At 39.0% G+C, this 25,571-nt stretch overlaps 1 protein-coding gene across 1 annotated transcript; it reads left to right on the top strand.

Moving 5' to 3' along the window:
* The first annotated feature begins 16,212 nt into the window (after positions 1–16,212).
* On the top strand, positions 16,213–21,367 carry LOC134656039 (bromodomain-containing protein DDB_G0280777-like). The gene is made up of 6 exons (XM_063511554.1): positions 16,213–16,359; positions 17,057–17,283; positions 19,042–19,209; positions 19,771–19,831; positions 20,302–20,540; positions 21,217–21,367. Exons 1-6 carry the CDS (start codon positions 16,257–16,259, stop codon positions 21,331–21,333), a joined length of 915 nt encoding a protein of 304 aa, XP_063367624.1. The 5' UTR covers positions 16,213–16,256; the 3' UTR covers positions 21,334–21,367.
* The last annotated feature ends 4,204 nt before the right edge of the window (positions 21,368–25,571 follow it).

Below are 25,571 nucleotides of genomic sequence, written 5' to 3'. Positions count from 1 at the left end.
TTTTCTGGTCAAAATCGTAGCTCCGCAAAGGATTAAGAAAATAAGTACATAAATAGAATATAAACAAACCCGGATTATGATTCTAATTTACACTGCCTTTTTTAACCTTTTGGATGCCAATGACCGATATATCCACACCCTAGGTGACAGACCACAGAACAACATCGACCTACGTGCATATACATAAAGTTCAACTTCAGTTTTGACACTTCAATGATGTGGCGTCTGAGTGACAGCTTTTGTGTTTGATACGGCGTGGAAAAGGTTAATTGTGCCAGATTATACCTATTCTTTAATCATATATTTACACAAGTAAAAACTGATGGTATTTAATTCATAGATAAGAATAAATTTAGTTTAGTAGATATATTTTTTCATGTAAATTAAATAAAACAATTTAATGATCAAATAAAAATTACATATTTATTTTTACAAATTCGCAAGACAAATTATATCAGTGAGTCCTCTCTCAACCCTAACCTTATTAATATTTTCTAAATAAGTAAGTAGGTAGAGTGTGTGCGGAAAGAGGAGAGTCGTGGAATGTATGGGGCCCAATACATTCCACGACTTTTCTCTTTCCGCACAGACTATATCCAATACTAGGGATTATTCCCGGTACTGAGTTTATATGGCGAGAACCGGGAATTCACAAACTCAGTACCGGGAGCGATCCCTACCCAATACTCATATTATTCGCAGTGTCTTCCGTATTACGTATTTCAAAAGCCCTCCCTAAGTGCGTCACCGTCAAGGCTTCTTAAAAAAAGAATCCCTATTCTCCGCATAAACCAAGGATACATTTCAACGAGAGCATAAATCGCCCGCGGGCCATATTAAATATTCGTTAAGAAAGCCCCGAATTTCAATGTGCCATTAATAATAATATTGGATACATTCGCGGTTGGGCCTATTTTACCTTGGGCTTTGATCGGGTACACGTGCGAACGATTTAACCAAAGAGTAGTATAATTATATTTCTGTAGAAAAGTTTTTTCTTACATTAATGGGCGGGCCGTATTCCTGTTTGCCACCATCATTGTATTATTTAAAAAACTTTATTATATCGGCAAAAAACTGGTATTTCTCTTTCGAAGTTTATGATGATGATGATGACAATTGTCACACGACTTAATAGAACTTTCGATAATTCTTGACAGGAAATGAGTTCTGTGTCGGAATTTCGTGACAATTGTCGTGTTTCTTGTGACAATTGTCATTAGCTTCGCAAAATAAGTACTTATTTATTGGCGATAACCGAGGCCACAACCGATACACAGCGGTCACAGCGATCGGACCTTTCGTTCCCACCTATGGTTTTCGCCTTAGCCGAAGCTAGTCGCGCAATGTAATGGCCAGGCCGTAAAGAATGAATTCTTTACACCCGCGAACATTCGCCGCTCGCCGCGGCGCGAGCCAGATATTAAGTGGCCATAAATCCTCGAGATGATTCCCGCTTCACTTTACCGTTTTATGTCTACGCTGTGCGTTCGTAATTACGTCTGTTATTTATTGTAACTGACTCTGATGTAATGTTCAGGTTTTTCTTAACTTGAAGAAACAGTCGTGGAGTGGAACCAGAAAAATGTTAAGTGTTTTTAATGGGTTCATTTCCGGGTTAACCCCTATTTCTTAATTTCTAAGCATTATAATATAATTTGTAGCCGTTTCTGTTAAATACAAAATTAATTTAAAGTGTCATTCTATGGAACTTGCTAACTATGTAAACAAACCGCCATATTGAATTTACTAGTGACTTTTGTTTACATAGTTAGGTTAGTTAGCAAGTTCCATAGAACATGAATGACACTTTAGTAAATAACTTCTTACGCATACTTACGCATTGTTACGAATATTTATTGTATTGCATTATTATGATGTCCCTGCATCAGAACAACTAAAGTTATTATACTAATAATAAGGAAACATAACATCGTCTCGTAGTTTGTCCCCATCTCGCATACCACAGACATATACTATTAAAAGACGCCACATAAGAACCGAGTGTGCCAACGTGTTAACTGGGTAGGTAACAACGACGTATACGTCCTTTTGCTTATTTGGACACATCCAAACATCTAATAAAAGGATGCGGATGCGGATGTCAAGATAGGTACATAAAAAACGTCAAATATTACATTTTAGTAATTTTTATTTCAAAAAACCGGCCAAGTGCGAGTCGGACTCGCGTTCCAAGGGTTCCGTACATTAAGTCCCACTCACGCTTGACTGCTCATTTCTAATAGGTTTTTTTGGCTAATGACTAAATTACCTAGCAGTCTAGCACTTACGCCGATGCTAAGACGTTCCTGTACCGACCTGTTCCACATCCGCATCCGCATTAAAATCCGCATTGATTTTATGCGGATGCGGCAGATGCGGATGTTGAAAATAATGCGGAAGTTCCGCGATTGCGGATGCGGATATTCGCAACATCCCTGGTCTAGTCAGTTATGTGTCAGGCAAACACGACGTAATACAAGACGTCCCGCATCAAACTTGGTAAGAGCAACTAAGCACTCACCGAGTTGCCACAGAGAAGAATAGAGAGCCCATTCACAAAACTTTAACATTAAAATATATTACTGATTATAATAAGAAAACCTCAAGAATAAAAATCACAAAAAAATATTGGACATGTCCACGAAATTTCACGGTTGAGAATTGCGACCTGTAGAAAATATGTATACCTAGGTATGTATATATTTAGCGATTTAACACATTCACTGCCATCGGTTTCGTAGCGCTACGCTTGTACCCGATCCCAGCGTTTTCCCGTTTTGTAGGGGCAAGTGAATACGAACAGAGTTTCTTCAAACAAAAACGTCACTTTTGACACTGACGTATCTAATCTATATCGTATCTAGACGTAATATTTGACGTATCTAAAAGTTCGAATCGGGCAGATATTGTGACGTCATTACCATAACTAACAAACATGTATTCCGAGATACCACCAAAGCCTTATAAAATTGAACTCGTACCAGACTACGACCTCTACGCCGTAGATGCTACGTCATTCAGAATAAACGGGAATCAACCACTTTAATAATGTCTTACAGCAATGAAACTTAAACAGCACTTAGGTCATTCTTGACACTAGACACAAATAGCAACAATAACGCAACACGTTATTCTTAGAATTTAATCTCAGTGTGTTACCTGGAGGCTCATTCGACTTGATCCAACAACAGTTAGTGATATGACGACAAATTCATGATATCCACTAACCTAAGGGCCACGGATGATGATGCTGAGGCCGACAGTTATACATTTGTTTTAAACAATGAGGCCTATTTGAACGTACAGAATTTGCTATCAAAACTATAGGTATCTAAATGATGTCCGTTAGTTATCAATTATCCGTACCTACATGTAGTAGGTAGCCCGTTTGGCGACACACGAAACAAGGGGTATAATATTCATTTCGTAATAAATTTTACTCGAAGTGTTTATTTTCCTAAATTTTACATGAGTTCATAGATTACTGACAAAGAATTATTAATTATACACCGTAACTAGTCAAACCAGTTCCTTGTCGCTTCTGTTGCAAAAGTGCCCATAATGCTCGCAGCATTACCACGCTGGATGGCTATGGACAGCCTTTGCACCAGAAATGAGTCGGAGCGGGGGTCCTCTCCCTTTTGTCTAAGTGTAAGGCCTGAGTGGACGCTCGAGTTGGGCGTGCAGCGTGGCGGGGCGTGCAGCGTGGCGGGGCGTGCGGCGTGCATGTTAAACAAATGCAAACGTATAGGAGCCGCCTTAGTGCACGCTGCTCAAATTACTCCTGATCCCGACGCCACGCTGCACGCCCCGCCGAACGCTCCGCTTCGAGCGTCTACTCAGGCCTTACACTAAGTCGACGGCCTATGTCACGCTCATTATAATAAGCAAAATCACAAGATACCAGAGAGAATACGAGACAAGCATATTTAAACTTCAAATATGGCTAGTTATCGAAAAAACTAGTGGAATAGCACCTCTGTCGTGACTGACTTGTGGAATACCTTTAATAAAACATTGGGAACGTGCATACAAAATAATATATCGTGCAAGCTTTGCATTATTGCACATTCATATTGCCAGTTTATATATTAACTTCTTTATTTTAAATAAGACTGTCACGCTTCATGATTTAGTCTTGTATATCACAAAATAAATCTACCGCTAAAATACCTACTTCACTTAGAACGTAGAAAAAATAACGCTAATAACGCATATTTGTTACTTCTTGTAAACCGATCGATGTACCGATTTAGATGAAATTTAGTATGAAGATGTTTTGAAGCCTGAGAAACAATATAAAAATGTTTTATTTGAGTAGTACTTAGTAGTTATATTTACCGATAGGATTATTGTTTCATTATGAAAATTAAAAATTTCGATTTCCGTACAAAAATATGAAAAGTTTCCGAAACATGTCCATGTGAAATTTCGCAATCTTGGAAACTTTCGTTCAGCACATCAGTATTTAGGATAGAAACAGACGGATGTTTTAACCCGTCTTTATGAAAACACTTCTCACAGAAGATAATTACGATTTATGATTCTTACTAGTCTCGGCCGAAAAAGGATATTACTGGCCCGATTCGGATTTCGTAATAGACATCTATTAGATATCTTTTAGACATCACCAAGATACGATAACGATATGTTTAAGATCTAACCTGTCAAATTTGACATTTGCGCGATTCTGGAGATACTCTTAGAACGATTTCCACAAGATATGACTTAGAGATCCAATTCACATCTAATTAGATATCTAACTCTTTCACTTATAAAGATCCAGAAACATATGAAACTGAAATATCCAAGACATTAGAATCAGTAATAAACTGGTTAACTAGCAATCATTTAAAAATCAATGTAGAAGAAAAAACTAAAATAATGACATTTAAACAAAGGCGAAATGATGGATGTAATTTAAATATTTCATATAAGGGGCAACAGATTGAGAAAACAGATGTGACAAAATTTTTAGGAATAAGCTTAGATCATAAATTGACATGGAGAAATCAAATAGACATTATATATAAGAAACTCCATCAATTTTCATACGTTTTATATAATTTAAAAAAGATTGTTAGTGAACCAGTTGTTTTGACGGCATATCAAGCCTATGTAACATCAACACTAAGGTATGGCATTATATTTTGGGCAAACTCAGTTGACAGAGAAGTAGCGTTTAAAGCGCAAAAAAGATGCATTAGATCGTTGTGTGGAATTCAGCAACTGGGTTCATGTAAACCATATTTTAAAAAATTAGGAGTATTAACTCTACCTTGTTTGTATATTTTCGAAATTGTAATGTTTGTTAAAAGCAATCCCCACTTATTTCAACAGTTTAAGAGTATACGTCTTAGGAACAGAATAAATTCAATGCCTTCCAAAACAGCGTTATATAGGAAAAGTATATTTGGAATGGCCCCTCAAATTTTTAATAAAATTCCGAATGAATTAAGAAATTTAGAAGATATGACAAGTTTTAAAAGTAAAGTATTTAAATATTTAGTTGACAAAACATATTATAGTGTAAGCGAATTTTTGTTAGACTATAATTAATGGTAACTGTGCACCACAGCATGTATACAGGGTGCTTCCTGTAACAGGAGCAATAAATTAAACTAAAGGCTGTACTCCTCAAACTGGCCAACATTTGTTCAGCAACTTTTAAAAATTATGAATCCTTTAGACTTCCTCTTTTTCATACAAAATAAATATTGCCTTCAATGTACGCCGACATCAGTGTGTTTGACGTTGCTTGTCAGGGTTTAAACATAACAAAATTTGCAATACATTGCGTCTTAAAACAAACTTTAAAGTGTAATAAAAATCAAAACATGAGTTATTTTCAAAAGTTGCTGAACAAAAGTTGTTCAGTTTGAGGAGTACAGCCTACAGTTTAATTTATTGCTCCTGTTACAGGAAGCATCCTGTATAGTCACAGTCCATTAATGATAAAAAATTGTACGCCTCACGGCATAACATAGTGATACAACAGTAATATTATAAGATCTGTACTTATGTACTATTCATACCTATGTTGGACAAATAAACGATTTTGTATTTGTATTTGTATTTGTAAACTCTATCTAACGTAAAAGTGACATTGGTTGCCCGAATTACGCTGCAAAAGAGAAGTAGGTAGTCGAAAATGTTGAAATCTAAACTATAACGTATCTAGAATGGATCTAGTACGTGTCGTCTCTTGTGAACATCTTGAAGTTCGAATACGGCAGTAAGTCATCGTGATTGAGCGGTGTTGACGTACAAAATTGCAAGCCAGCCGAGCGTCGTTTGTTATAATTATTAGATATCTTATACCTACAGCAATATTTACTATAGCAACGAAAAGTAATATAGGGATGATGACATGTTGAATTTTATAACAAAATCTAGTAAAATAGATAGCAAACGAGCAATTTATCACAATAATGTGGATATTAAAATAAAATATTGAAAAATTACAAAAATACAGGACCTGAAAGTTTCAAAATTTGTTTTTTTTTTTAACTTCCATAAACGATAAAAGTAAGGGTACCATTCGATTCCTTACATTTCATCCAAAAAAATATTGTATGGCAACTATATACATAAACGCAATATTTCACCGACACAAAACGCAATTTTCTTGTTTTGTCCATACTACAAGATGGGCTCCCAGAGACCTTGACGTCACGTTCCCTTGCCGTTTTGTATAGGCGTTTCGCGAGTGAAGTGAGACTGTCGGCCTTTGACTACAATTTCTGACTTGTGTTACTTTAATGCAATGGGTCCCATATAGACATTTGATCCTAAAAACAAACCCGATCGATTGATACCATAAATGAAAATTAGTCATGTAGCCTATTATTTTCCGTAAAATAATTATGTTCATGCCAATTACAGTTTTAAATGATTCACGGTTAGTTTCACTAGATTTATATCGACCGGGATAATATATGAACCGGGAAATTACTTTTTGTATTGTTTGTAAAAGGTAATCACGGTTATATCGCGGTCTATATATACACTGAAAAAAATATGATCTATCGAGCACTCATTTAAATTATTTCATTAAGATTAACTGCTTTTACAATATCAATAAATTTGTACGTACGTTCGTACCTACGTAACGTTCAGACAGTCAACTTTACTGCTTGGTTCGATAGGCTCATATCATCGCTATACTTACTCAACCTCATATCTGCAACAACCATTTGATGGAAAGGTCGCTTTTCTTTCATACGGAATACGGCTGTTTTTGTCATCAAATGAGTGTTGCAGATGTTGAAAGCATTAAACGTTAATGCAATTTCAATTGTTTTAAACTATTTTTTTTCTCAGTGTATAAGTCTTCATGCCAATTTTCATGTAGGTAAGGATATCGTTTTAAAATGAGATCGTAACATCGATTTTATTAGAGCTCTTTGGCGGGGGGTTCATGTAAATTTAAAAGCCCCCATTTTGTCTTATCGCAATTAAAAAATACAGAGTAATTATATGGAAAAGGTAAACAAATTTCACTGCAACACCGATGACAATCGCAGTAATTTTCCTGTCTTGTCCCACCGCGGAACAATGGCTCTCATTTTGGGCACAATGGGCGCCTCGTCCCGAAACACGCCATTAAAAACCTTCCGGCAATCATATATAATAAATAACTATATTTAGTTTTTGAGAACTAAGTATATATTGTTTTATGGCACAGCTAAGAGGATAATTATTATTTCGATAATTACCACTGTATCAATCAAAATAGCATTTTTCTACTCGTCGACTGCAATGCTTGAATTAAGACTTTGTATACCAAAGTGAAATCGCATACTTTTTTCACTATGGGACCCCAACTCAACTATAATATTTATTTCGATACAGTTTAGTCAACTATAATATTCATTTCGATACCGTTTAGTCAACTATAATGTTCATTAAATTTCGATACAGTTTAGTCAACTATAATGAAATTGACCAATCGAAAGCGCGGAGCAAGTACCAGGGCCTCATGAGTTACGAGAAGGTGTCGTTGACCAACCGGCCGCGGGCGCGGGGGCCGGGTCGCGTACGAGTATGAAGGTATCGCGGCTGCTCGCGCATCTTAGCTGTATACTTTTGGTTTTTTTACCTACATATATGATTCTTCTACTAGTTTTAAGTATTTTTTTTTATTGACTCGTAGAAAAAGTATTGTATACAATAGTGATAAATTCAAGCTTTTCAATCTCGTACCTTCCTTAGGCAACTCAGCAAGCTTCGTTGCCTAAACACGGTACTCGACTGAAAAGCTCTCCATTATATCACGATTGTATAAAATACTATTTTGAGAACTAAGTATATATTGTTTTATGGCACAGCTAAGAGGATAATTATTATTTCCATAATCATTGTATCAATCAAAATAGCATAAGTTTTAAATGAATAAAATATGTTATCTCATCTTAATGGCGTCCTAGCCTAGTCGGCCTATGAAGTAGGAGGTCCCGTGTTCGAATCTTGTTAAGGACATTTATTTGTGTGTGTATCACAATCACAAGTATTTGTTCCAGTTGTGGATTACTATCGGACTAGGTTGATTTGAATTGTGTAAAAAATGTCCTATAAATAAATATCGGGGGACATCTTACACAGATCAACCTAGCCCCAAACTAAGTAGAGGTTGTACTATGGGTGCTAGGCGACGATATACATACTTATATAGATAAATACATACTTATATACATAGAAAACACCTATAACTGTCCTATAATTTAAATTCGCCTTTGTATATAGGTACGATTTATTATACTCGTACCTACATATCGTGTTTTCCTGTATCTTGTACAAGAAAAATAACAGATTAAGATTATACACACATATAGGTAAGGGAAGTCTCTGATTCCGTGGAGCGTCTATTATCAAGCCCCCAACCAGAAATTTCAACCAGTGGGACGGTTAGTTTTTTTTACTACATACCTACAACTAAGTGTTATGGCTCCTCTACACGATGGGCCAGCGCCGGCCACTCCAAGGGACGCAGCCATGCGGTAGAATGAGATAGCAATATCACTTGCTCCCTCTAAATGCGTCCCTTGGAGTGGCCGGCGCTGGCCCATCGTGTAGAGGAGCCATTAAAGGCTTGGCCAGACACAGAGCGCGACGCAGCGACGCGTCCGCGCCGCGCGACCGCGGCACATGCTAACAGGTTACCGACGTCAAACAGACTGCGTCCCGCCGGTATCACGCCCCGCTTCTGTCGCGCCCCGCGCCGCGCGGCCCCTTGCGTCCGCGCAGCGCTGCGCCGCGCGGACGCGGCGGGACGCGGCGGGCCGCCGCGTCGCGCTGGGTCACATCAGTCGGATCGGACGTTAGGCAGCGAGCGGTGGCGCGCGGCCCGCGCCGCGTTCGCGCGCGCGATGAGGGCGTGTTGAGAGCGCGGTCCGCGCGCGCCCTGTTTGATCACGCGGCGCGGACGCGGCGCTGCGTCGCGCCAAGTCGCGCTCTATGTCTGGCCAAGCCTTAAGGGGCCCACTGATTACCAGTCCGCCGAACGATATCGGCCTGTCAGTTGTTCGGAGCTGTCAATTTTTTGTTCTAACTGACAGGCCGATATCGTCCGGCGGGGTGTTAATAAGTGGGCCCCTTTATTCGCTAGGTGCACGACTGGTGCTGCCCTCATTTTGGCAGACTTTCTACGTTAAATCTTATGGAATAAAATTAGTTCAAGCGGCTGCCGCTAGTACTAATGTCAGACATTCCATAAGATTACCTGTGTTTGTGACGATCAGCGCCACTTCCCCCTCCACCGACTGCGCACCTTGCCAATACTGTTCAACGAACACGCCCATGAAAACCATCCTATATTGGAACTCTCCGGTTCAAGTTGCTAAGACGGAATACTTGGAAGTATCTGAACTCGGGACTCGACAACTTGACAAGTTTCGAGATCTTGTCGCGCATGAAATTCATCCTATCCCGCAATCAACTATGTCATTAGTGCCTGTAGTTCCAAGTTGGTTATTGGACTTATTAGTTTGAGATTCACGGGCCAATTCGAGTTTTAGTTGTGCAATCTGATTCCGATACGATACTGATGTGTCGAAAGTGACATTTCTTTAAAACGTCACTTTTGGCACTGACAGAAGAATATCATATCGGAAACAGATCGAATAACTAAAACTCGAATTGGCCTGTTAGAATAAATAATTATGTGGTACAGGTTTGTGAATTCAGATTTCAGAGGAGGAGTACTTATATCTTATATCCTAGAGATGGGCCGAAATTTGGTAATTATTCGGTAAATATTACGGTCAAACACATTTCAGAAAAAGCACTTCTGTGGACAAAACATCAAAAGTTACATGAGTACATTACATACAAACATCAACATCCTAAATTGTCCATCGGTGGAGCTTATGCCTTATTTAACCTTTTCGACGCCGTATCAAACACAAAAGCTGTCACTCAGACGCCACGTCACCGAAGTGTCAAAACTGAAATTAAACTTTATGCATATGCACCTAGGTCTATGTTGCTCTGTGGTCTATGACCGATTAATCCGACTTTGGCGTTGGACCTGCGGTGCGTATATATCGGTCATTGGCGTCCAAAAGGTTAATAAGGATTACGAACTATCAGTCAACAGTGTGGGCGATGGTACCTATAAGTCTTCTTCTTCTTCCTCGCGTTGTCCCGGCATTTTTGCCACGGCTCATGGGAGCCTGGGGTCCGCTTGACAACTAATCCCATGATTTGACGTAGGCACTAGTTTTTACGAAAGCGACTGCCATCTGACCTTCCAACCCAGAGGGGAAACTAGGCCTTATTGGGATTAGTCCGGTTTCCTCACGATGTTTTCCTTCACCGAAAAGCAACTGGTAAATATCAAATGATATTTCGTACATAAGTTCCGAAAAACTCATTGGTACGAGCCGGGGTTTGAACCCGCGACCTCCGGATTGAAAGTCGCACGCTCTTACCGCTAGGCCACCAGCGCTTCTGGTACCTATAAGTATGTCACGCTTTTCGTATTTGGGTCTCAAGCACTGCGCCTGTAAGGGTGCAGTTCAAAAATTAGCTTAACTTTACGATGTCTACAGGAAACACGCAAACGAGTGCCATGCTGAGTTTTATAATACGTCGGTGGCAAACAAGCATATGGCCCGGTTGATAGTTAGCAGTCTTATTGTAGCCTATGGACGCATTGGACGCCTGCAACTCCTGGCGGTCTAGCATGAGTTGCGTTCTCGCGCGCTACTCCATACATCTAGCGCGAATTCAAGTATGGACTCGCGCACGAGAACGCAACTCATGCCATAGAGAAAAAAATACATAGAGTGCTCACTCCATACATCAGTTCAGACTATTAATTTCAGTGTCTACATCTAGCATCGAGTAGCGGAACTATCAGTACTGCTACTTGACAATAGATGTAGCACCGACCGGAAAGTCTTATCTCAACAGCATAAGACTTTCCGGTCGGTGGCGACATCTATTGTCAAGTAGCAGTACTGATAGTTCCGCTACTCGATGCTAGATGCTAATAGTCTTTTGGTACTAAAACTGATGTATGGAGTGAGCACTCTATGTATTTTTTCTCTATGCTCATGCTAAACCACCAGAGGTGTTACATGCGCGTTGCCGACCCTAACACTCCGCACCCTCGTTGAGCTCTGGCAACCTTACTCATCGGCAGGAACACAACACTATGGGCCCGATTCGGATTTTGTAACATTCATCTATTAGATATCTTTTAGACATCGCCAAGATACGATAACGATATGTTTAAGATCTAACCTGTCAAATTTGACATTTCCGCGATTCTGGAGATACTCTTGAACGATTTCCACAAGATATTTATTACTTAGAGATCTAATTCACATCTAATAGATATCTAACACGATCTATAGTAAAAGTGACATTGGTTGCCAGAATTGCGCGGCAAAAGAGAACTAGTTGAAATCTAAACTATAATGTATCCCATCAAAAACATTTTCATGTAAAATGTTACCAAGACGAAACCATAAGGCTCGCACTAACAAAAAGTTATCAGATCTCTTGTAGAGCCAAGCTTCTAACTCTACGAGCCCTAACTTCACATACTCTACACCTTAGTCAAAATATGTGGCTTGACCGTTCCAGATCTAGAATGGATCTAGTACGTGTCGTCTCTTGTGAATATCTTGAAGTTCGAATACGGCAGTATATGCGGCACAGACGACATCCTCTAGACTGAGCATAGTAGCGCTACACCCTCTGCCACAAATATACGGTATTTTTACTCCATCTTCGAGTCAAAGTGTCTTTGTGTGACGTCCGTGTCTTTGAACGGACCAATCACGGCACGGGGACTCGCTCACCTCGTCCCCCGCACCCCAGTATTTTTGGCAGCATCGGTTTCATGAAATAATTGCTCTAAACTCCGTCTAGAGGATTCCTAGTCTATGGCATGCGGTTTTCTATAAGCACTGTTTATAGTCTGTGGTATATTCAGCCAGATTTGTTGCGTGCGGATTGTTTTTGTCCGCCACGTACGAGGGCCGACTCTCAATGCAATCGATATTCAATACTTAATTGAAAATAAGCCTTATCTCAAAGCAATAAAGCTTACAAATGGTATGTCAATTCTGACCACGGTACCGATTGCTGTTCAGTCGCCATCAGATATATCGGGGCGGCCAAGGTGCTCACTAAATATCTTATCTATCGCCTTTATTGTCAAGGCGCTAGAGTGCGTTCGGATATTTTTCAGCACCTCGGCCGCTCCGATATATCTGATGGCGACTGTTCAAGCTTAAATTGACGATTGATAGATCGTATCTCAAAGCAGTAAGGTTTATTTTGTAAAGGTTAATTGTGACAGATAAAGCTTCTTTCGCTAGTTCCTGAACGGGAAATACAGGAAGTAGAATGGACTATTAGTTTCCGGTTCGCACCGGTTTTATTAACAAAGGATTTACTTGTGTTTCATTAGCTTTGCTCTTTTACTCTTTTCATCGTAGTCTTGAAGAGGTTGGAGGAGTAGGTATTCATTTATATCACATTTTTATCTACTCACATATCATAAACCCCAGAGTAAACCTTTGGAGTAAACTATATTCAAAGATGAATAGAGTTAGACCAAGAAAAGTCTGCAGCGATTTTGATAGCCCACGCAGTGCAAGTGTTATTTACACGTCATAAATTCTTAGAAGTTTGACGTTTAAATTGACACTTGCACTGCGTGGGCTATTAAAACCGCTGCAGACTTTTCTCGGTCTGACTCTAACATGATCACAATAGGGAGTATTACTGCAATGTTTTGCCGCCAGAGTGAAGCACTAGTGACGTAAGTATACCATAGAGTAACTTATACATACTGTACCTTAAACTGTTTTTTGACAAGTTTTCACAGACAATCAAATATGACATTGAAACATCAAGGCGGTTTTTTTACAAAGGTTTGAAACGCGAAATCGAAACTCAGCTATCAAATATCAAATATATCAAATATCAACATTTATTCAGCAAATAGGCCACAAGGGCACTTTTACACGTCAATATGGAATTTACATACAGCAAAAAAAAAAACACATCAATAATTATAAAATACAACTAAGCCGTAAATATCAAATCAAACTAACATAGAGATGTATAAAGCCTCTAAATGTCGAATTACAGAAAACGCAATAACAATAGTATTGAAAAAAAAAAAACACAAAGATACAAAAACTATAATCTAAAATTATTTAGAGATGTAAATGTCTCTAAGTGTCATCATAACTAAAAGATTAAAATATATAGTAGTTAATCAAATTATCCTTAGAGATGTATAGGGTCTCTAAGAGTCAAAATCCTGTATACCTAATTAAAACATTCATTAAATTAAAGAAAATGATAGTAAAAATAAAATAGCATACGAGAACCGAATGAGGTGTGTCCATGTAATTATACTCAAAAATAAAGTTACTAAATATAATAGCTCGTGTTAGCTTAAATAGACCAGTCTCCACAAACAGCACCCGTTCACGAGTATGACGCGTATCTCAGCCATCGCCTCTCTCAACCTTCATTCGGGAAAGTGGCGACCCGATCAACAACGCCACCGTAAGCAAAGACTTTTAAGCGAGCATGACATATTCAAGCTGCCGGGCCATATTAATATTTAAATTGTAATAACGTATAGCTGTGAGACACAACATTTTGTTCTTGTATGTTACATGAAAAACGGTATATCTTCACATAATTACTAAGCAAAATGCCCTATATTGACTAAGAGATGTATAGGTCTCTCAAGTGTCAGAATCATTAAAAATATAAATATGTACAAACAAATTAAAAATAAAATTAAAACTTAGAGATGTATAAGGTCTCCAAGTGTCAAAAACTAAAATTAAATTAAGCAATATAAACAATATACCTAATTAATCGAGAACATGATGGTCTCATGTGTCAATTCTACTGGAGACTAGCATGATTAATTCACAATGAAAAGAAAAAAAAAAGAAAAGAAAAACAATACATATTAACTCTTATTATACTATCGAAATCAAGCTGCCGGCTTAAAGGCATCTCTATCATCTATAAAATCATTTACAGTGTAGTACGCCTTACTCAACAAGGAGCGCTTAATGTGTGACTTAAATTTGTTAAGTGGTAAATTCGCTATATCTGCCTCTTTATCGCTCGAATATGCATGAGTGATAGAGAGGTTGGATAACTAAATGTCGACTCTCTCGTTTGCGTTAGACCCTTAGATTGTTTACTTGTTTTGGGAGTGGCGCCCCCTACGCAGACTCGCGCAATATTCCCTATTTGATCACAATACATTCGATGACATGTTATTAACCTTCAACAACATTAAATATGGTCAACCTTTTTCAAGCTTGAAAAATGACAAATGACAAATTACACATTTGTCAAAAACCGATGTCAAACAAGAGGGCTGCCCGCGGCCGGACCGACGTTATCTTAATTACTACAATTTGTCAAAATGTAACGTTTTCTGGATAAATGTCCGTAAAAACATAACATATTATGGTTTCTAAATTTCAGTGAAACATATTCTCTACACGGTAAGTATAAAAATAATATTAATCTGGAGTTGAAACTCTAGGTCCATGGCACAGAATAAGTAATAGTATTATCATACAGAACGGCCACGCACCGCCCCGCCCCGACTCACATTACCTCGCCCCGCGACCATCTCGCTACATGAATCTGGCGGACTTCTTGGTAGGGGAGCCCAAGAGGGGATTTTTGTGTTTACTCGAGCGAGTGATATCTTGCTACCCCGTGTAGTCTACCTTTACTCCTTTTAGCCATCTATGTTGAGCCCTTGGTTGGTGGGGGGTTGGTGGGGGGTTCAACAAATTGTGAAGCAGATTGTGGATTTGGTCATATTAGTCCAAATTAACGCTATAATTGTGCTATTACTAAATCTGATAATTATTTGCACGCATTTCCTTAATCTGACGGTTACAATGTAAAAATTAGACGTCAAACTTGTGTTCGTCAGATTAAGAAAATGCCTACAAATAAGTGTTATATTAAGTTATAGAAAAAATATAGCATTAACGTGGACAAAAACGACCAAACCCACAAACTGCTTAACGATTTTTCCCTCCACCAACCTCCCGAAATTTAAAAAAAATTTTAGACACTTTCCGGCTCGCTGGAAAAAAAACTTTATATAACTTTTTTTTCTTCTTATCATCTAATATTTCTATTCCAATAGGTCTGTACGCTCGAGTAAGTACACATTTAGCATCGTCGGCTCCCCAACTATCTGGTGTGCTCTCAGTAAAGCGACTTACCCACACATACACAATGACGCGTGTACAGACATGCCGTGCACACATATAAACGCAAATGATTTTTGATATATGGCGTGTCCGCCCTGTGTCCATGGGGTCCCAGTGCGCACAAGTTGTTTGCAGAAATCGCGAAGCGTCTGGTTGACGTAACTGGTGACCGAAGAGCTGGCGGCTTCCTCGCACAACGTAATAGCAGCATTGCGATACAGCGAGGAAATGCCGCCAGTATCCTTGTGTCCTTGTTACAATGCCTAATTTAGATTTATGCTAGTTAGAGCCTATGCAGAAAGAGAAGAATCGTGGAATGTATTGGGCCCCATACATTCCACGACTCTTCTCTTTTCGCACAGACTCTATTAATTTAGTTTAGTATTTGTAATGTTGTACCTCTGTATATTTCATTATGCATCAGTATTATGTAGGCAGGGTCACTACCGACTAGCTAGGCCCTTAAGGATACCCGAAATAATTGTAATACATTTGAAAAACGGTTCCAGGTTCCCGTCTATGGAATGGTGGCATATCGGGCCCCTAGTCCTCGCGGTGCTGGTCTTCCTACTGGCGGGCACCGTCATCGAGCGACATCTGGAGTCTGCTGTCCTGGGCTTCGGTGAGTGCCCTGAACCACCGGCGTCATGGGCGGGACAGCAATATACACGCAATATACTTACGCGAGTGCGATAGATAGGCACACACAGAACAATAGGTCTGTGTAGGCACAGACAGAGTCATTACTCTATTTCAGCGGTCGGCAACCTGCGGCCCGCGAGCCTCCCTGGCTAGTTTGTATGTAATATTGACAAACGAATATTTCTGATAAAAAGTCATAAATATTAACAAAGTGCGGCCCGCGTCAACTTCGTTAACTTACTATGTGGCCCTTGGCTGCTAAAAGGTTGCCGACCGCTTCTCTATTTGATGCTGATTTTACAAATATTAAAAGAAACAACCGGCCAAATGCGAGTCGGAATCGCATTCCAAGGGTTCCGTGCATTAAGTCCGACTCACGCTTGACTGCATATTTCTAATAAGTTTTCCTATCATGTACTTATAAGACTAACTATTTTGTGTATTTTTTTTCTAAATTTTAGACCCCGTAGTTTTGGAAATAAAGGGGGGGAATGGTCGGACAGACAGACGCACGAGTGATCCTGTAAGGGTTCCGTTTTTTCCTTTTGAGGTACGGAACCCTAAAAACGGGTACCTTTGAAAAAACTGCCTCCAAGAGTTTAATTTTATTTACCCCAAGAAATGTACCCAACTTAACACAACAAGAATTAATCAACTTTGTATTTATCAACTTCCAGTTAACCGCCACCAGCCCCAGAGCCAGGCGACAGTGGGAGTGGAAGTCTCCGATGGGCAGGACCTGCAGCAACAGGATGATAGGCTGCAGCAGCAGTTGCTGAAGAGGAAGGAGGAGTTGGAACAGCAGGAATTGTTGCTGCAGAATCTGGAACAGCAAGAGAAGGAGGATTTGTTGCTGCAGAAACTGGAACAGCAGGACTTGCAAAAAGAAGAGCGGATGCAGCAGGCAAATGTATAATTTCTACTTTTTGACATCACTACAAAGTATAAAACAAAGTCGCTTCCCGCCGTCTGTCTGTCCCTATGTATGATTAGACCTTTAAAACTACACAACGGATTTTAATGCGGTTTTTAGAGTTCCGTAGCCAAATGGCAAAAAACGGAACCCTTATGGATTCGTCATGTCTGTCTGTCTGTTTGTCTGTCTGTCCGTCTGTACTGACTGAAGAACTATACTGTTGAAACTTGGTAAGTAGATGTATTCTGTGAACCGCATTAAATTTTCATACAAAAATAGAAAAAAAAAACAATAAATTTTGGGGGTTCCCCATACTTAGATCTGAAACTCAAAAAAAATTTTTTTATCTAACCCATACGTGTGGGATATCTATGGATAGGTCTTCAAAAATGATATTGAGGTTTCTAATATCATTTTTTTCTAAACTGAATAGTTTGCGCGAGAGACACTTCCAAAGTGGTAAAATGTGTCCCCCCCCCCTGTAACTTCTAAAATAAGAGAATGATAAAACTAAAAAAAAATATATGATGTACATTACCATGCAAACTTCCACCGAAAATTGGTTGGAACGAGATCTAGTAGGTAAGTAGTTTTTTTTTAATACGACCCATGAAGGGTTCCGTATTTAGGGGATTTCCCTAAATACGGAACCCTTCATGGGTCCGACTCGCACTTGGCCGCTTTTTTAAATAGATAGAGTGATTCAAGAGGAAGGTTTATGTATAATTTGTTAACCCGTGCAAAGCCGGGGCGGGTCGCTAATATTATTTATTTAAAGCCTGACAAGATTCCATTTTGCCCTGAGATGTTGTCGCTACAAGCATTTAGGATTGTTACGCCATTTAGGTTAGGATCCTAGCTAACTTGGTTGTTCCATACTTACGCTATGGAATCTCCAATTTAGCTAGAACCCTAAATGGCGTAACAATCGCGGAGCGTGATGGTACATATGGCAATAATATGCGTACGTCATGTAAGTATAGTCGAAGAAAATGTCAGTACAGTCAACGACTAATTTTAAAACAAATCAAATCAAATCACTTTATTGCCAAAACATGATAGGTTGATGGTACAAAAAGATAGCAACACAAAAAATACCTAAATTCTAGGTTAAGATGTACTAAATGTACTAAAACATTGTTTAATGGAATATATGCTACGGAATATTCGTCCTTTGTTGTAAATGTTTTAATCTCTTGAATGCCAGAACGTGGATCCGCGCAGTAAGTATTGAATTCTAATTAATTACTATCGTGGATCCGCGTTCCAGCATTCGAGAGGTTAGTAATTCTACTTTAAATATTTTACTTGCTTTTTTGGCAATCTTTTTTGGCATGTCTGTGGTAAAATTGTTTATTAGTAATTTAGATTTTTCTTTCTTCTTGTTTATATCGGTTACATTACATGCGATTACTTTCAACATCTGTTGTTAAAGAATCTCCTTGCCAGTAAAATAAATAAGTATCACTGAAATGGAGACATAGCGAAGGCCAAATAAAATCTTGTCAACCTAAAGTCTATTTTTTTATTCGGTAGACTAAAATGACATTTCATAGTATGAAATGACACATGATGTTCATACTATGAAATGTCATTTTAGTCTACGGAATAAAAAAATAGACTTTATATTAATTTTAACATTTTTACACAATCTAAGAAAGTATAAATCGCAGACCAAATTCCAGAAGGCATTCTCTACTATTCAACCATGCATATATGACTATTTGTATAGTGTAAACATAGCAGGACGAATTGCTGCAGCAGAGGCTGTTGCAGAAGAGAGAAGAGTTAAAAAAGCAAGAACTGCACCAGAAACAGCAAAAGCAGGAGTTACGGGAACAAGAACAAGACGAATTGCTGGACCACCAGCTGCTGCAGAAACAGATGGAGTTTCAGAAGCTTTTAGAACAGCAGGTAACCATTACATTTCTAAATCTGAATCCACACTTATTATAATTTGCCTGTCTGTCTATCTGTCTGTCACGCTGGGCCAATTTAGATGAAACTTCGAATGGAGATATTTTGTGTCCCAAGGAAGGGCATAGGATAGTTTTCATCCCGAAAACCATCCCCTAAGGTAGTCAAAAGGGGGTAGAATTTATTATGGAAGTGGTATATATGTAGATATACTAATACTGAGTTGATAAAGTCGCGTTCAGAAGCTAGTAAATTGAATAAAAATCGTAAATTGCTAACCAATGCATAAAAGGCACCCATTTCAGACGAGCAAACGGAAAGAAAACGCCAATAGTTCGAGTCATAAATGGGTACTAACACCCGAGATAAACAGGACTTTTCATTTGAAATATGAGGAGAGTAGTATTACATGTGTTTAAAAAAAATAAAACATTAAACTATTTAATGATGGATGGATGGATGGATGGATGAAATCAAGAGAATATTCAAAGATTATGATAATTTATATTTGACCATAAACAAGTTACTTATATTTAATAAATTAATTGTTATTTATAGCACACTGAGACTCTGCAGGAGGTAAAGCCGAGTGAAAAGAAGAGTTTACCTAACACAAGCGGTAAGAAATTCGACAAGATGTTAATAATTAATTGAATAAAGAGGAAACTGCATGATCGCGTCTCCATATAAACGTAAACCCATTTTCTTCTGTCTATATTACGGAAAATGTTATTACACAATTTGATGTATATTAATTCATAACCTTATTATTCGAATATTTAAAGTAAGGAGTGAAAAAAAGTGCGAATAAATTTTTGAAAGCTCCTAGCACTTTAAATATTTATTTACTTATTTATTATATAATCAGATCCCGACTTGACAACAATGGGACAAACTAAAAAGCATACCGTTACCGCAAAAAAAATTTATTGGAAATCAGTCGAATAGTCTTCTAGTAATCTGTGAATATCATGTCAAAAAACCAATCAATGAGGAATCTCTTCCTTTTCTTCAAGTCGGTTTGAAATATACATCACGGCAGGGTTATTTTCTACTCGTCTTATATAGTTAATAATTATTTGCTTCCAGTTAACCGTCAGTTGTCCGCATCTCAAGCCGCATGGAAGCCCATAATGGCCTCGACACAGCTCCTGCAAGATCCGCAGTTGGTGCAATCTTTACAGCAACAAGCAGTGCAGCCTATAAAGCAGCAATCGTTGCAACAGCTGCAATCACAGCAACTGAAAGAGCAAGAACCAGTGCAGCAATCGCTGCAACAGCAGCAGAGACAAGTGCAGGGGATGAAACAGCAGTCACGGCAGCACAGTGTAAGGGTCGATACAGACGGACTACAAACCGACTTCAACTTTTATGGGAACTACACGCCAACTGCAACGTTGGCGTGCAGTTACCATACAAGTTGCAGTCGGGTTGCTGTCCGTCTGTACCGGCCCTGCCCTAAGTGTGTCTTTAACTTGTTAAAATGTTTAATATTTTTGTCAAATTATCCAATTTATATTCGTAAGGCTATTTCTTGGTTTGATCGTAAGGTAGGTATTTCCGTTTCAACTTGGGCAGAAATGCTTTCGTATCACCATCATTCGAAGCGAGAGGTATAATTATCTCTTTGACAAATCAGAATTGAATTGGTAGTAGCGAGTTGATGGAGATTAAAGCTTCGAGTCTTCCAGTAAAAGTCAAAGACAACAGTGGGAAATACAATATTTCATAGTTATTATTCACAACGACTGGACTTAATCGCGTAAAACTTCAAGTTAATAAACAAGACCAAGTGCGGGTAGGTCGTAAAACTGGCGCGCGTAGAAGATGTTGACGTCAACTTTAGCCAGTCTTCTCCGAGACCACGGGGACAACGCCGTCCTCGAAACGTCGTAAGTAAGTTTAAAACTTAATTTTACGCGATTAAGTCCTGTCGTTGTGAATAATAGTGTCATAGTTAATTTTGAGTCGGCGAGCCTCATTCATCCGCTATTCTTATTGCAGGATTTACAGTCACCATTGCCCTTCGTCACCGTCTCCGAAAAAAGCATTCTGCAACCCACAAGCAAGACCACCGTAGGCAGCAAAATTATGGACATGCAGTTCAGTCCAAACACCTAATCTTCCGTATTACCTTCCTTATATACCTAACCATCCTTATTTGCAGACATAGCAATGCCGAAATTGAAGGCGACCAATATCGAAATATTGGAAAGTTTAGCACCTACAGAAATTTAGAAATGTAACATACTTAAGTAATATAAATACGGTAAAAACATATTTTCTTCAATATATTTTTTTATTAAGCCCAACCAAAAACGACCAAAATAGTCACGCGTTTGCGTCACGAAGTCTTGGAGATTCAAACTTAGAGCGATCACTAGTATTTATATAGGAAAAGCACCAATAGTTGAGTTTATCGATAGGTATAGGCACCTCTTACCTGTCATTAGATTTGCCCCCTAAAATCCAATGTCTCACGATGAATCTATCGATTCCTCGTGTCCGCCATGACGGAATATTCCGTGTCTGCAGACCATCTGAAATGTCAGTCAGAGTCCATTAGCCCCAACATCTAAACGCAAAAAAATCGCATTTGAAATGGTAATATCTGTCTGTGGCATAATTGGATGCAGATTTCTCCGTTCACGGTGGGTTCATAGAAAGAACTGTGTAACTACTTATGGACGAAAGAAACAGGAGTGACAGTCTGTCCCGAACCTATTGTAGTCTCATTCCTTCGATATTTATTCATCATCAGATATCGGTAGTCAGTATCCTTATCATAGACAATCAAGAGGTTAAAAACCTATACCCTTTTTAGGGTTCCGTACCTCAATAGGAAAAAACGGAACCCTTATAGGATCACTCATGCACCTGTCACCTATCTGTCTGTCTGACCATTACCCCCCCTTTATCTCCGAAACTACTGGATCAAAAAGTATTAAAAAAATACACAAAATAGTTCTTAACTTATAGATGATAGGAAAACTGTGCAGTCCAGCGTGAGTCGGACTTAATGTCGGAACCCCTGGAATGCGAGTCCGACTCGCACTTGGCCGGTTTTTTGAATAACACCATTTTTTTAGTCCTTCGAGAAAACATGTGGGTTATACAATTAAATTAAATACAAACTGTGTCCAATCGCTGAAGGAAAACATCGTGAGGAAACCGGACTAATCCCAAAAAGGCCTAGTTTACCCTATGGGTTGGAAGGTCAGATGGCAGTCGCTTTTGTAAAAACTAGTGCCTACGCCAATTCTTGGGATTAGTTGCCAAGCGCACCCCAGGCTCCCCTGAGCCGTGGCAAAATGCCGGGACAACGCAAGGAAGATGAAGATGATGACAAACTGTGTCCAATATAATGGTCCATCATTCGGAGCTTGTTGTTGATTTTTGACCGACTAATTGGTTTATTTGCTTGCTCCATCTCGAGGCAACGGTGATAGTGCTGTAGCTCACGACCAACAATGACTGTCTAAACTGAAATAGATGTAATATATTAAATAAAAAGTGACGAAGCCCTCCAGTGGTGAATGCCGGATTCGAACCCGGCGTCTTTAGCAATCCGGGCTAACGCCTTGAACCCCTAGGCCACCCCGCCACGGTGGAACCGGTGGTGGCCTATTTAGATTATGTACTCAAGTTACCCTTCAAAATACCTACCGAGTACAAACTGTACAAAGTGTACTGCTATCATATTGGCTATTGCACACTGCTGTATCTACAGGATAATATGACAGGCTACTCCCAATAGGCACAATACCGTGGGAGCACTGTGTACTTACCTCTAATTACATTAGTCTATCAATTATATTTGTATTCAATTACTATCCTAATTAGTAATTATACTATTAATCTGCTGTTAATTGAGATTTAATATTTATGATTAAGGCTTTATCTAATATTTATTATATTTATAAGGCTGATTAAGGATTAAGGTTTCAAGTGCGAGTCGGGCTCGCGCCTATAGGATTCCGTACTTAACAAGCGTTTTTACATTATTTTTATTAAGATGCGACTCACGCTTGAATGCTTATAGCTAGCGTAGCTCACTCCGCGATTTCGTCGCTTCGCTATAAGTAATGCGACACCAATTTTGGTGTCTAGCCATAGTAGTTGCCGCGCACCGCTACGGAACGGACGCCTGCTCGCGCTTGCGCCACCTATCGGTCATATCTGTCGTAATAGACGCATTTTGTTAGAGAGTGAACCATCTGTAGATACCTAGTACTGTAATTTATTCTGTGCTTATAGACAGATTTGTCCACAATTATCAGCTCGGCTTAACAAACAAAATGGTTGGTCAAACAACGGGCCCAAGGGCCTAAGAAGGCTCACAAAGGAACCATTTCCATTACTTATTCCAAACAACTTTTTATTTGCAACACGTTAAATGTGTTCGGGTGCGTTTGTTTAGGACGGGATGTTCATATCGCCTGCCGATCTCAGGGAGTCGAGCATATGGTCACCCCAGGGCTATAACCGCGAAAATCGATTTTTCCTAATTGCGGGCATTTTTCTCTGGCAATCTAATTACGCCTTCATTGCAGTGAGAGAGAAAAATCCCCGCAATTTCGTTTTTTGCGGTAGCCCCTCAGTATACAGCCGAGCTAGCACATGATTGGCGCGAGATATCTCGCCCGCGAGATAGACTACCCGTCCCTCTTAAATTAATACAGTTAGGAGACGGGTATCTAGTTTATATCGCGGGCGAGATACTGCCGCGCCAATCATGTGCTATGCCAACAGTTGTCAAAGCTTATACAATACAATACAAATTGGTACTCTTTACGGTACATATGGTGCTACTTTCCCGAACTAGTGTGTTTTAATTTATCGCCACTCGTTTCGAATTTCCTTTTTTCCACACTTGTATCGTAAATAACTATTATTGCTCACCTCAGTAAAATAAAACAATACAAAAGAAAACAGCGACACAAGCAGAGGTAAACAACAGGCGATCTTATCACAGGGCTCAATTAGACGGTGCGAGAACTCGCATGCGAGTTTCATTACATTGCGTCATTTGATCGGTCGGCTGAATTGACGTAACCTCAATGGTCCGCAATGTAACTAAAATCGTATACGAGTTCGCGCGCCGTCTAAACGTGCCCTAAATGAGCCCTAAAAACCGATCTCCGGGTCCATACCGTTACGCAAAAAACGGCAAAAAAATCACGTTATAGTTGTATGGGAACCCCATTTAAATATTTATTTTATTCTTCTTTTAGTTTTTATTGTTGTAGCGGCAACAGAAATACATCATCTGTAAAGTTTTCAACTGTTTAGCTATTACGGTTCATGAGTTAAAGCCTGGTGACAGACAGACGGACAGGCGGACAGCGGAGTCTTAGTAATAGAGTTCCCTTTTTTACCCTTTGGGTACGGAACCCTTACAAAAATTAAAGATTCAAATTATATATCTGATTAAGAAGCACTTTAAAAAAAAATTATGCACAAACAATAAAAACAATCTTAAACAGAACAACCGCTAACCACATTATACCCGCGATCAAAAAGTCGATAAAATCAAATCACGGAGCTAATCCGGTGAATCGGGTAATTCTCTCGAATTTTCCAGTCTCCTCGAACTTTCGTCGGCTGTTCGGCAATTAGGGACTTTAGCGATTCCAAGATCCGATTTGGCGGGAAAATAATGTTCTGATTTTAAATCTTATGGAAATACGGTGGGGCGTCTGTGGAATGGATTTAATCAGTAATAATGACTTTATATCTACTGATATAATAAATGTAGAAAGTTTTTTTGTGGATATTTTTACTTAATCAAACAGTTACCAGAAAAAAATTATTCAAGAAAAATACTGAATAATTTTTTGAACTGAAGTATTTTTGGGCGTCTTGCTCGAACTTTATAGATTTATTTACGTAACGCTTGTATATGTTATAAACAATGTCATATTTTAAAATCTGCTGGGATATAATGATCAATATCTGGGAGACCGAGTTTTGCTCGGAAAACATAAAAACTCAAAAATGCGCGTTTTCCCAGAGACAAAACCTAGCTAGATCGATTTTTCGCCCCCGAAAACCCCCATATAGCAAATTTCATCGAAATATTTAGAGCCGCGGCCGTTTCAGAGATTGCCGAGATAAATATATATAAGTATTGCTTGTTTAAAGGTATAAGATAAATTACTTTCAAGTAAGAACTCGAGTTACAAGAGCAACGAATATTGTTAAAGTAAAGGACTTAAAGTGCGGTTTGTTAGGCACTTGGCAGTCTGGAAGAAGCACTCAAGCTATTTTAAATTTAATTTTCTTGCGTGCGTTTGATGCCTTTATATTTGACCTCTGGCACCATTCTAGGCGAGGGTAGCTTAAAATTCTTCGTCAAA

This window comes from Cydia amplana, chromosome 17 (genome assembly GCF_948474715.1).
Source record: "Cydia amplana chromosome 17, ilCydAmpl1.1, whole genome shotgun sequence".
Taxonomy (NCBI): Eukaryota; Metazoa; Arthropoda; class Insecta; order Lepidoptera; family Tortricidae; genus Cydia; species Cydia amplana.
This window is presented reverse-complemented; position numbering and strand designations above follow the sequence as displayed.

Bases quoted from the DNA above. Each gene is read 5' to 3' on its own strand.
- LOC134656039 (XM_063511554.1), top strand. From the start codon at position 16,257: ATGGAATGGTGGCATATCGGGCCCCTAGTCCTCGCGGTGCTGGTCTTC. The intron at 19,832-20,301 runs GTAAGAAATTCG...ATTTGCTTCCAG, and splicing joins GAGTTTACCTAACACAAGCG to TTAACCGTCAGTTGTCCGCA. The intron at 20,541-21,216 runs GTAAGGGTCGAT...TTCTTATTGCAG, and splicing joins AGCAGTCACGGCAGCACAGT to GATTTACAGTCACCATTGCC.